Source organism: Nerophis ophidion, linkage group LG14, assembly GCF_033978795.1.
Source record: "Nerophis ophidion isolate RoL-2023_Sa linkage group LG14, RoL_Noph_v1.0, whole genome shotgun sequence".
Taxonomy (NCBI): Eukaryota; Metazoa; Chordata; class Actinopteri; order Syngnathiformes; family Syngnathidae; genus Nerophis; species Nerophis ophidion.
In genome coordinates this window covers 15997136-16011049 of record NC_084624.1, presented here as the reverse complement: position 1 = coordinate 16011049, position 13914 = coordinate 15997136, and the positions used below count along the sequence as shown (strand labels likewise).

At 45.1% G+C, this 13914-nt stretch overlaps 1 protein-coding gene across 7 annotated transcripts in view; it reads right to left on the bottom strand.

The window, feature by feature from the left end:
- LOC133568194 (anoctamin-1-like) overlaps positions 1-13914 on the bottom strand; it is a 198580-nt gene that overhangs the window by 92063 nt on the left and 92603 nt on the right. For 4 of the 7 annotated variants that reach the window (XR_009809548.1, XM_061919957.1, XM_061919953.1 and 1 more), the window contains exon 8: positions 6495-6554. The exons of 1 other annotated variant lie outside the window; for it this stretch is intronic. Coding sequence is in view for 5 of the 6 variants with exons in the window: in XM_061919957.1 (XP_061775941.1) it covers positions 6495-6554 (60 nt within the window). In the remaining variant the exon portion in view is untranslated. The remainder of the gene's footprint in view (positions 1-6494; positions 6555-13914) is intronic. 2 more of the 7 variants (XM_061919955.1, XM_061919956.1) reach the window with 1 other exon arrangement.

Below are 13914 nucleotides of genomic sequence, written 5' to 3'. Positions count from 1 at the left end.
TTACAAGTTAGAGTATTATTGTGTAAAGTATGTGTTATTGTTTAAATTTTTGTAATCAGGCTATTCAAATTTCTCACTTAATACATTTTACAAGACCACATTCAATACAACATTATAGCGTAACTGACCTTCCTGAGATGCTCACAATAATTATGAGCATCTGATGCAGGTCATTATTCAGTTACTAAAATATTAATGAATGTTATTGTTTAATAATTACTCAGTAATTAATTACTAGGTAGAACTTAAAAGCATCATAATACAATTCAATGCAGCCTCTTATGGGCGCAGAGTGGAGCACTGTTTGATAGTCATAGATACATGTGCACACCGTTGCTCTACAATGAACTGGCAAGTTTTTTAAATTTTATTTATTTATTTATTTTTTTAACTGGTGACTTGTCCAGAGTGTAGCACAGCCAGGTGACTGCTAACGTAGGCCCCAGAGTCCACAGTCCAGCCTAAGCCGTGTTACAAGGTAATGTTACAAACAAATTATTGAAAATGTAGACTAATGGTTTCAGCTGCCCTGTAGTTTGGTTTTCTCACCATTCTTAGAAACAGATTTTTAATGTCCTGGGCCCCTGCTCTGCTGCTCCGACGGTTCCAATTTTTGCTCGGTAAAATATTTGTTGATGCAGACTACCTCGTTGTCCTCCTTAAAAAACGCTTACATGAGTCCTGGCTGACTCTGCTATAGTACATATTAGTTTGTAGCAAATTATACTGCTTATGGTGGACAAAAAATGGGCTGCGGTTTCCTTTTATACAGAAAACATGGCTCACTTCCCCAGTTTGAGACCGTGAACCTGGTATAGGAGAGGCTACCTGTACACGCAGGACTTGTCAGCAACCTAAAGAGGAGTTTGATGAGCACTTCATGGATTTTAGAAACATTGCTGGGTGAATCAATGTCAGACCTGATTGTTCCAGACTACATTTTGTCATGCCTGTTAATCTGGTGTTATGTTTGATCATGTTTTGTTTTGTTTTCTGGACTCTTGTTCCGTTTTGCACTTCCTGGTTTGGTTTTGTTACCATGACAACTCATTGATGTTCACCCTGCCCTCCTAGTCACGCCCCGTCCCTCAGCTCTCACACCTGTTTCTAGTTATCACGGCCACTGTTTATGTCATTTGCTTTCTGTTCATCGTCCTGGGAACTTTGCCTGCATTTTGCGATTGCTTACATGCCTATCTGCTGTGCATACTGCCAAACCTTCACGCCTTGCCAAGCAGCTAACCATTTTGACCACGCCACGTAAGATGTTTGTATTTTTTGCCTCAGTGCTAGTTTTTGGTTTATCGATTATCTTTGATAGTATCTTTTGTTAATTCATAGTTCATTCATACATTCGCGCAAGTGTTTTTGTTTCCTGTTCGTATTTTGTAGCCAAGTTTTGTACCTCCTTGTGAGCGCCCTTAGTTTGCTTATTTTTGTATTTAGTGTTTAAATAAATGACCATGTACTCACATCCACGCTTGACTCTTTCCACATCATCTCTACATCGAAGAAGCAAAACCAATCCATGTCCAGGTGTGACAGAATCGCCAAACCACGTGTCCCCGTATCCACCGGGGCAGAGTCAGGTGGCGGCGACTCGTAGAGGACCGCTGCCCCTTACGAGGTGGGCGACCCGGGAACGGCCATATCCGTGGCCGACACCCTTGGAGTGGCGAACGACCACGTAGTGGCCACAACTGTGACGGACGAGGCGCTCGGCGCCCTTGGCGTGGCGGACGCCCACGCAGTAGCCACATCCGTGGCTGACAAAGAGGCGGACGCGTCGTCATCGTGGCAGGCGATGAAGCTTGTCGTGGCGACGCTGTTGGAGCTCGGCATGGCGACGGCGTTGGAGCTCGGCGTGGCGACGGCGTTGGAGCTCGGCGTGGCGACGGCGTTGGAGCTCGGCGTGGCGACGGCGTTCGAGCTCGGCGTGGACTTGGCGTTCGAGCTCGGCGTGGACTTGGACTTGGCGCTCGACTTGGATTTGGCGCTGGACTTGGACTTGGCGCTCGGCGTGGAACTGCGACTGGCGGCACTGGATCTTGGCGTGGAGCTGCGACTGGCGGCACTGGAGCTTGGCGTCGTGGAGCCGCGACTGGCGGCGCTTGGAGTCGTGGAGCCGCGACTGGCGGCGCTTGGAGTCGTGGAGCCGCGACTGGCGGCGCTTGGAGTCGTGGAGCTGCGACTGGCGGCACTTGGAGTCGTGGAGCTGCGACGGGCGGCACTTGGAGTCGTGGAGCTGCGACTGGCGGCACTTGGAGTCATGGAGCTGCAACTGGTGGCACTTGGAGCCGTGGTGCAGGCACTGGTCCTAGCCGTGGACATGGACTTGACGGTGGAAGTTGGCGTGGACATGGTGCAGGTGGCCTCGCTGGAAGCTGCGGCTTAGCAGGCCGAAAGACTGGAGGTAGGGGACGTGCTGGTCGCTGTGGCTTGGCACTGCACTGGGCAGAATCAACCAACAAACTCCCATCCCCAGCCCCTCCCTCAAGGAGTGGCTCTCCGACACTCTCACTGTGATCCGGAACAGTCTTTTGGGGTGGGTGGAGGGCGGTGAGGAGGAGGGCAGAATCTTCCCCTTTAAATTGTCCATATTGTCTTTTTTTTTTATTTGTGTTGGTTTGATTATTTGAAAAAAATTCTTGTGGGTTGGGGGGCGCTTGAGTCCTGGGGGGCGGGTGGTCTATAGGAAGCCTGGGAGCTGGCTTTGTGCGTCTACACTGCTTTCTACCTTCTGGACAATTGCCAGTAGGCGATGAGGAGGTGAAACCGCAGGGGGAGAGCCTGGCAGTCAGCGTTGAGGGGAAAGTCCGGCCTTTCTTCTGCGCGTGCTTGTGCGCTGCTCCGGGCCGCCGTCGGGTCGCTCGCGTCCCAGAAGGTGTGTAGTCACCGCACGATGGGCGAGGCGCTGAGGAGGACATCAGGTGTCAGGCGACTGGGGGCGGAAGCGGTCCTCCGCATCCGCCATTTTTGCCAACAGTTGGCCCCACGCCATCATAGCTCCGGGAGGAAAATCCTCATCTGCCAACTCCTCTTCGTCCTCTTCCTTATACGCCCATGGCTGGGCGTCCGCGACAAGTCTCATGAAAATTTCCTGCTTGTCCGCGTCCATAAGGAATATCTCTTCCACATCTTCTGCGAAGAAGCCCTTGTGCTGGAAACTTTCTGTCACACCTGGACATGGATTGGTTTTGCTTCATCGATGCAGAGATGATGTGGAACGAGTCAGGCGTGGATATGAGTACATGGTTATTTATTTAAACACTAAATACAAAAATAAGCAAACTAAGGGCACTCACGAGGAGGTACAAAACTTGGCTACAAAATACGAACAGGAAACAAAAACACTTGCGCGATGGCATGAATGAACTATAAATAAACAAAAGATACTATCAAAAATAACCGATTACCAAAAACTAGCACTGAGGCAAGAAATACAAAAATCTTACGTGGCGTGGTCAAAACGGTTAGCTGCGTGGCAAGGCGTGAAGGTTTGGCAGTATGCACAGCAGATAGGCATGTAAGCAATCGCAAAATGCAGGCAAAGTTCCCAGGACAATGAACAGAAAGCAAATGACATAAATAGTGGCCGTGGTAACTAGAAACAGGTGTGAGAGCTGAGGGACGGGGCGTGACTAGGAGGGCAGGGTGAAAATCCATGAGTTGTCATGGTAACAAAAACAAACCAGTAAGTGCAAAACGGAACAAGAGTCCAGAAAACAAAACATGATCAAACATAAAACCAGATTAACAGGCATGGCACATTCAGATGGAGTTGATTGACTTTCAATGTGATACCGAGCTAAAAAATACATTAATTGCAATAAATCTGAAAGACTTCTATACACAGGCCTCATTGCACAAGTATCCACACATTAGTAAACTAGCACATTGAATGCTTTCATTGTTGGCAGCACTTATTACATCTGTGAGCAGACCTTAATTGTCATGAACCTCAATAATTTCGGACTCAGATGTACTCTAAGTCATTCACACCTTGGACATACTGACTTTGTCAGTGAGCCTGTAACAGCGTTGAGGCATGTTAATGCGGGAGGTCGTCGTTCCAGGAAGCGGCTGAACGACAGGAAGCAGCTTGCAAGTAAGAAGAATGATGTATTCTTCTTTAAAAAATACTGAATACAAAATAAACAAAATACTTGTAAGCGTGCCTATAGCAAGGGAAGCTAACGGGATAGCCAACAGGAAAAGCTAAGCACAAGAACAGGGAGACGCTTAGCTCAGGAAAAGAATATGTCGACATTGTAACTCGTTGCATGAAAGCAAATAAAAGCACCAGACTGAGTGAGGCAAAAAGGCAGGACAAAATAGCTCTCCGATTAGTGCCCGGGAACAGGTGAACATCCCGGATATTAATCAGAGGCAGGTGAACGCAAAGAATAACCATAACAACCAAGGAGACACAAAAACCGGGGTGCTAAAACGGAACCTAAACAAGTGAATCAAAAACGTGAATAAACTCTGATCCGGGCAACGGACCATAATAGAGCCAGCGGCAACCTAACATTGAGATGCTAGTAAAAAACAAAGACAAGCTTTAATTTGTCCCACTGGCAGTTTGTAGTGTTGAAGACATGTTTTTGTTGAGATTCTGTAATCTATATAATTAGATTTGTGGCTGCAGTTATTGTCTGTTGTTCTGCATCATTCAGAACAAACAATAACTGCAAAATTGTTATTTGGCAACACTTTGTTGAATGTAAAATGTTATTTGCACTCAGGAACTTTAATATTTATTACAAAGATTTTTGTTTGACGCCTAAAATCACTGTTTGACTCGAGGCCAATTTACACATTTTCACTTTGGTTGTTGGAGGCAATACGTTTGGAAATCCTTACTCCTTGACTAAACACCAGCTAATACAGGGTACAGATCATCTTAATCAACGAGGTGAAAACCTAATATAATTTTGATATTTAATCTTAAAGGGGAACTTCACTTTGAGAGACTTGCCTATTGTTTACAATCATAATGAGAGACAAGAAAACACATGCTCTTTTTTTTTTAACGAATTTAAAGATCGTACAAAAAGGCTTGAAAGATACGGCTAATGGAAGTCACTGTTGTAGCCTTCAAAAACCTCTAAAACAACTTCAAAAACCTGCAGCAACATTTTATATACAGAGTGCAAGTCTATATATAATCTAGTAACACACACGTTCATAACAATATGTAATATGTTAAATATCTACCGCATTTTGATCTTTTTATTCATTTATGGTACTGATTTCTTCCGCGCATTGATATCTGGTTCCACAGCAGCGCATGTCTGACTTCTGGCAACGACCTGTGCTCCTACTTCCGGATTCCGGTGTTCTTATCATGGCACACTTAGTAACAAACAACAAAGACGACATTTTTGGACAAATGAGGGATCAAAACTTTTGAAGCTAAAGATACAACTGCTTTTGATTTTAAGTGATTTTGATGCTATAAATATGTAACTTGGAGCCAAGCTATTTTATCATAAATGGAGTGCTTACCCATAATCAACAGGAAACACACAACTGTCCATCAAGTGAATCACTTTAATAATGGTCATAATGCACATGGCACGCCATGAGTGTTACTACAACTATAGTTCATACGCTGTCTGGCTAGCTCAGCTGTGTACAAACAAAACATCGAATGTGGGTACTGAAATTACAGATACTGTAATATTAACGTTCATGTTTTTCAGTCAGTACAAACTGGTGTTGTATCGCAGTGTTGTGCATTACAAACTCAAACCCCTTTTGTGTTGACATAGCTAGTTAAGGCACCACATAAGCTTTTACGGCTAGTACTGTAGCATGGCGATGTGTAACTAAGTTTGTAAGAATGTTAGAAAAATATTTCCTCAAGGTTCACTCTTACAATAACAACTAAAATAACTCGCCAACATTTGGTTATTATACAGGTTACAGAAAATAAATGAAGTATTGTTGACGAGTTTTGAATGCAGTTTTAAAATGATTTAAAGGTAGCTGCATTGCTAGCCACTTAGAACGGGTCAATTTGTATGTTTCATAGCGTAAAAAAAAAATAAAAAAAATTGTCTTGTCTCTTACAACGATTGTGCACGATTGGCAAAATTCCCCCCAAAAAGTGCGGTTCTCCTTTAATCAACCACAAGGTGTAAACTTAATATAATTGTATTATTTAATCTAAATCATTAATCAGGTGAAATCCTAATGGAGCTCCTAGGAACGTATTTTCTGTAAGACTCTACAACAGGATTTAAACCTCAGTATTTTGGGGATGTGGGACACTTTGCATCAATCACACTGTTTCAGATCAGTTTTATAATACATAGGTGGTTGGTGCAAGTAAAACCTGTGTTACATGTTCTATGTTGCACATGTGGAAAAACCTCAGTTATTCCTCAAACACAAAATTTACTTAAACCAGGGAGCAGGCAGATTTAAGAATGATAACACATTCAATAATAATGATAATACATACAAAACAATAAAATAATGCTTACTGTAAAAATGTTTCTTACTTTTCTGTCGTTAGGCTCTGCACTATCTTCGTCAACATCTCCCTAAAGATGGAAAGATCGTTTGTTAAAGACAACACACACTTATGTGTTTTGCACAGAAACTCTGAATATTGTATACACCTCAGAGGAAAACTAAAGTGTCAGAGAAACTATATCACATAATTAAGGATTAACATGCAGTTCAAATATCTCAAGAATAGAACAAAGAAAGTAGAACAAAATTGGCAGAGGTGGGTAGCCACGCGCCTACGCCATTATATTTACTTAAGTAACTTTTTAGAATAATTGTGCTTCTCAAAGTAGTTTAAATTCAACAAACGTTTTCCCTTTACTTTAGTATTTTTTTAATTTAAAAATAACTAATTTTACTCTGCTATGTTTAATTCTAATTGCTACATTGATTTCTATCATAAATGGTTACAATCGATTGGTCACTACTTTGAAAAATGTATTAATTTGGCTTGTTACCGAGTCGTCATTTTAGCAGGCACCGTCACATGACTTGGTTTCACCAATCCAACATGAGCACTACTGACGTTTAAATACATTTTAACAATCAAACGAAGCTCGGCACATTACATTATTTGCAGGTGAAAAAGAGCAAGCTGGAGGGTGGTGCAAGCATGCTTCTTGAGTAATGAAGCAGTGTCACCGGTCCGTGAGTTTATCAAAGTGTTATCCATCACAGTTTCACCATAACTTTTTACTTAAAATGGTAACACTAACCGTGGAGAGTTTTACCACAGTTTATAATTATACTGTATATTGTTACATTCTTGTTTACGACCCATGTGTCACAACTGTCAAGTCTGAGTCAAGTTTCAAGTATTTGACAGCATGTCAAAAGTCAGGTCATGAGTTTTTGTTTGCACAACTTAAATGGAACTCGAGTCCAAGTCTTAGACTCTAGTCTCAATTTGTGTGTTGCAGTAAATTGCAGAGATTTTTCTGTTTTACACAGGCGAACCCAAACTGTTTTACATCCAAGCATACATTGAATCAACTATGTGCCAACACAACTGTTTTTTATTTTATTTATGACACTTCCAACAAGCGCGGGTCAAACTGCTTCACAGCGCCACACTTTACTGTCGCAACACACCAACACCAGCACATAGCATAGACTGTATGCTACATTCACTCCACATTTCAAGGGATGTCAACAATAGCAAGGCTTTATACAAAAACAGCAACCAAATCATATAGCCAACCCAACTGGGTACACGAGTAGAATGCCAGCCCACCTGCCTATCTTTGTGGATTATTCTACCACGTGACAAGCTAGGCCATTGCTTAATTGAACCTCTTTTTTTTGTTAATTTACCGGTAAGTTTGACAGTCCAAGTAGAGAGTTCTTTGGCAGGCCCTGACAGGACAGGGCCCAGGCTGCGCAGGGTCATCCTGCATAACTGGGTCAAGTGGGCCAGGTGGCACAGGCAACTGTAAACCAGGGCAATCCCAGCCAGCATCAATGTGGTGTAGGTTCACTGCCTGATATAAAGTGGATGGCGGCAACACTCGTTACAAGCGGCTGGTGTGCAAACGTGAGCCGTCAGGAGAGCGAAAAGTGGCTGGTCTGAGTTGTTCGGCGATCTGGCGTGACGTGGGCCAAAAAGCTGCCTGTGGGACCAGTTGCGCCAACGAATCCGGAAACAGTCCAACACAACAAGTGCGGAGCATCTTGCACGGTGCTTCTGGTCAAACAGCTGCATCATGCGACGTTGATACTCGGCTACTCTGTCACTAATAGTGGCTATCACCACTGGATTATCTCCCTTTGGAGGGTGCAGGCGCTTTAGGGAAAGCTGAAGCTCATGGCAAAGCATCAAGAGGACTGGAGAACTGCCTGCTGTAATGCAAAAGTGTGCTCTGCACTGCGGAAGAGAATGGGAGGCCATTCTTGAGGGTCTGGTTGAACCGCTCCACATTGCCTTTGGCCTGAGGATGATATAAAGCAGTCCTAATGTGCTTAACTCTCTGCTGCTCCAAAAAGGTAGCAAAACTGTCCGAGATAAATAGTGGCCCATTATCAGTAGTGATGACAGCAGGAAGGCCCCAATGGGTGAACAATGAGGAGAGGAAGTCTGATCCCCACATTGGTGGTGACTGAGCTGGTGTGCTGCACCTCAGGCTACTTGGAATGGAGGTCATAGAAGACAAGAAGGAAGCATTGGTGCTGAGGGAGGTCATGGCGTTCCCCGCCGATGTCGAGCTGGATGTGGGACCATAGTGTGTTGGCCAGGGTAGAGGCTGCAAAGGTGGAGATGGGGGATGAGCCAGGTTTACCATTGGTGAAGCATGCTGTACAGTCCTTCACCAGAGTCTCCAGGTCTCTGTCGATGTCCGGCCACCAGACCAAACCCTTTCAGCGTTGCTTGACCCTGACGATGCCCAGATGGCCATGATGCAACATGCCCATGACTCATGCTCTCAAAGCATAGGGCACCACAGTGCACAGCCTCCGTGCTACACAAATATAATTCCAATTAGAGAAATCACCCGTGACGTGACGGAAAGGTGCTAGGTCCTCTGGCACATTTGCTGCCCACCTCTTTCGGATGGACAAACATAGCTGTATAAACAAAGGGTCCTGCGCTGACGCTGCTTGGAGCTCCTGCAATGACAACAGCATGAAGGGGTGCGTGCAGCATGAAGACCAGCTTGAGTTTCGAAGGCTTCTGAGTGGATTTTGGGTGCAGCTCTGGAGAGCAAGTCCACCTTGACATTGTCCCTGCCTGGTGTAAACTGCGTGATAAAGTTATATGCCTTCAGTCTCTCGGACCACCTGTAGAGGCGCAGCGGCTTACAACCTGAGCTGGTCGTTGTCATGATGGCAGTGAGGGTTTGTAGAGGTACATGTCTGTGGTTGCCAGTGTTCTGTTCTACATGGTAGTGTGCTGGGGGGGCAGTACATCTAAGAAGGACAGCTCCAGACTTGAGAAACTGATCAGGCGGGTCGGTTCTGCAATCGGAATGAAACTGGACTCACTGGTGACGGTGGCAGAGAAGAGGACTGTTGACAAACTAGTGAGCATCCTGGATGATGCCAGTCACCCTCTGCATAGTGTTATCAGCAGCCAGAGGAGCCTGTTCAGTGCTAGACTGCTTCATCCCAAGTGCAGGACTAATAGACTCAAAAACTCCTTCGTCCCACACGCCATTAGACTGTACAACTCCTCTCTGGTGCGGGGGGCGGAGGGTACTAGGATGACAGGGGATCCAAAACAATAACAGTGCAATACGTTTTCATAACATGGTCACTACTGCCTACTTTGTCTCGTTATATTCTTACTTTACTGTTATATTTTTATTCCCATTGTTGCTTTTTATGTTTTATTCTTATTGTAATATTTCTCTATTTTGTTTCTATTTAAACCCCCATTATTTACTTTTACTTTTTTTAAATTGATCTCAACTCTGTACACTGCTGCTGGAATTTTAATTTTCCTGAAGGAACTCTCCTGAAGGAATCAATAAAGTACTATCTATCTATCTATCCATCTATCTATCTATCTATCTATCTCTGTGCCACCTCTCATAGGTCCAGACACATGCAAGTGCCTCTCTCTCCCCCACCAAATACTTTTGTTCTGTAGCATGATTTCCCTTGACACAAACACCACTGACCGCTCAGTCCCTTGCTACAGTTGAGACAGGACTACACCGAATGCAGTGTTAGAGGCATCACAGGTCAGTGGGCAAGCAGGGGGTTAAGAGGTAAACTGTGACTTAATCTGGCGGACAGCAGCTGAGCATGCAATGGTCCAGTCCCAGGGTGCATCTGGTTTGAGGACGGTATGGAGTGGTGCCCCACAGGTTGAATTACAGGGGACACAGGTCGATGAGTGGCTTGTGGTTAAAAGCAACAATGTGTCACTCTTTACCGGCTGACGATGCAGCCAGAGCATCGACAGTCGGTATGATGGAGCCTGTATTATCCGTAATGGAGAAGCGATGCATGCAGATTAGGTCAAGGTCCAGCAGGTTAGCACCGAGTCGAGATACTTGGAAGGGGAATGCTATGAGGGCCCTGGACCGTACGGAGCAGGTGTCAGTGCCCACAATGCTGATTTTACTGTGTCCATAGCCATGCAGCTCCTTTGCTCTTGCTTTAATTGGTTGTCATGGAAAGACCCGTCTTAATGTTGATTCATTACGTATTGACTTGGAAGCAGTAGTATCCAGCAGCAGTGGCAGGCAGACACTGTCCAGCTTAACACCGTTTGAACAGCTTTGTGTGGGAGCCCACTGAGTGGATGGTGGTGGAGCTTTCCACTTGGGATGGGCGGGGCCGAGAATTGGCAGAAGAGGCAGATCGGCATACTTTAAAGACGTAGTTCATCTTACGACAGCGCTGGCATCTCTGTCTTTTGGCTGGGCAATTTTCACACAGCCTGCGTGCTGTAGCGGATTGACGTCCCGTGACGTTCACCTCAAAGACCCCGTGAGGGGAGGGGTTGTCAGGGGCCTGAGTGTTTGGGGACACTGTGTGAGCCAGCGGTGTAAAGTGTGCCATGGAGGGGTCCAAGCCAGTTAGCTAATTGTGCAGCGGACTCCATTTGGAAAGCCATTTCTACCGCCTTCGATAATGGCAGGTCGCATGGTGACAAACTGAGTGTTGCGTGTTTAGCCAGCTGATTGTGAATAATTTCTTCTTCCAAACAGCCGATTTTGCAGAGGATCACCGGGTAGCGGAGATCGGTGATATAGTTATGTACAGACACACTGCAGCGTTGTCGCCGCTGACGAAAGTTGATACGCCGGACGAAAACACTGTGTGGGGCAGCTAAACGTCCTGCAAGCAAAGTGACACACTCCGTGTATGTATGCGCAGGTCCAAGAGTGTTAAAAATCCTTTGTTCTTTGTTCCCCAGGCATGGTGCATAACATAGCGTTGCTAGCATCAGTTATTCCGATGGCCGCAATAGAAGTCTCAAAAGAAGATTGCCAGCTGGAATACAGGAATGGCGGCTCGCCAGGCAAAACGAGAGGGAAAGAAGAAAAATTAAGCTCCATCCTAGTCGCTAATGTTCTATCCAAGCATACACAGACTCGACTGTGTGCAAACACAACTGTTTTTTTTTTTTAAATTTAACGACACTTCCAACAAACGTTGGGTTTTTGTACATACTTTGCATTGGAGCATGTTTTTGCACGTATCAAAACAAGTTATATTAACAGCGTTGCTGATTGATTGAAATGGAATTACACAATTTCACAGTCACATGTTTGTATTTAATAGGACTATGGCCCAGTTATAAAAACGTCTTTCAGTCCATTTGTTCATTTAAAATGCTGTGTGCCCTCTTGAGACAGCGGGTGCTATAGATGTTCTGTAGGGTGAAGAGAGGTTGGCCAATGATTTCTTTGGGGGGTGCTGATGATCCTCTGTAGTGCCGTTTTGTCTGCCCTGGTGCAGTTGGTGAACCAAACAGATAGTCAATACGTCACCACACTCTCAATGGAGCAGCGGTAGAAGACGGTCAGCAGCTCCCTCTCCATGTTGATCTAACCGAGGATCCTCTGGAAAAATAGCCACTGTTGTGTCCTCTTCATGACCACAGAGGTGTTGGGGCTCCATTTGAGGTTTGCATCCATGTGCATGCCCAAGAACATAAAGCTTGACACTCTCTCCACACACTCCCCATTTATGTGGATTGGCTGCATGTCAGTCCACAGTCCGTCTTAGATACAGTATGTTAAGGGCAGATTATTATCACCACACCACCTAACCAGTTACCTAACCAGTGAACCTGCTCCCTGTGCGTTGTCTCATCACCTCCAGAGATATGTCCCAATAAAGTAATGTAATCTGCAAATGTGGGTAACCTGGGTAAGAAGTGATGCAGTTGTGTGTGTGCAGAGTGTAGAGCAGAGGACTCAGTACATAACCTTATGGTGAGCTGATGTTAAGGCTGAGGGCTGTGGAGAGATGAGGCCCAACTCTTGACTCTCTGCACACAATCAGAGAGGAAGTCTGATCTAGCAGCAGGTGGTGGCTTGATGGCTAATCTTCAGTAGCTTTGTAGTTAGCCTGTCTGGGAGTATGCAGTTAAAGGCAGAGCTAACGTTGACAAAGAGCAGCCTGGAATAGTGTCCCTGCAGTTCCGGGTGGGAAATGCTGGGTAAAGCGCTGTGCAGAATGCGTACTCAGTTGATCTATTAGTTCTGTATGCAAATTGTAGTGGGTCAAGAGTGGGTGGGAGGCAGGAAATGATGTGATGTTGAACCAGTTTTTCAAAACATTTCATGACCATGGGTGTCAGAGAAACTGTAGTCTGTAGTCGTTGAAACTGCTGATGGAGGTCTTTTTGAGCAGCAGGATGATCAGAATCAGTTGTGATGGCATGATGGGATAAGGGACTAGGACAGTGACTTATTGAAAATTCTGGTAAAGAATGCTGGTCTGCATACTCTTTGAGGACCCTACCAGTTACACCGTCTAGTCCAGTGGCCTTCCTGGGGTTCCTTGGAAGGCTACTTCCAGTTAGCACCTCACCTTATGTTGCAACATCTCGAGGTTGGAGCTAATAAGATTTTTTGGTCGAACTTATACCTCGAAACGTGCAAAGAAGTGGTTCAGCTCCTCCGCTAGCGCCGCCATGAGCTGTGGTAGTGGAGCTGGACTTGAAGTGGGTGAAGTGCTGGAGTTCCTAACACACCTTGTATGTGTTGTTGTTGGGGAAGTGGTCCTCAATCTTCCTCTTGTATGCTGTATGCAGCATGTCTGATGCCTGTCTTTATGTCGGCTCTGGCTGCGCTGTAATGCACTCCATCCTTGGACCTAGTGCTGGGCGATATGATGATACATTTTGTGGGGACGATAGAAAAATGACTATCATGCCATTTCTATTTTCATCGTTTCAAGCGATAGGCTGTATTTTATCCATAGGGCTTATGCCATCAGATGATTGATAGTAGTAATTCATAGTAACAACAATAATTGCACATTCAGTAAGTGTATTTGGTGTCAAACGGGAGAGAAAACAATATTTTCTCACAAAGAAAAGGATGCGTTGACATGTAGGCCCGCATTTCTCTTTCGATTTTGCAACATGATGCCGCTTTACGTGCTTGCTTTGTGTCCATTGTCTCCCGGCGTTGCGGGTTACCTGGCTTACACACATTAGGAGATCATTTTAAATAAACATGGAGACAGGACGGGTAGGCGATGCGCTGGCGGAAAAATAAATTGAACCCTCACAATCAGCAAAGACTGAGTCCCAGGACAAACTCCTACCCAAATGAGGGGGTAGGTCGTCAGTCTGGCTTTATTTATTGCTGCCTGCAAACTACTTATTTCCCAGAGGATCACACCCGAGCTGCGATAGCCCAAGGCATGTGTGGCAGCTAACGTTAATATTGCTGTGTTTATCCATGTTAATGTCGTTTTTCTGACATA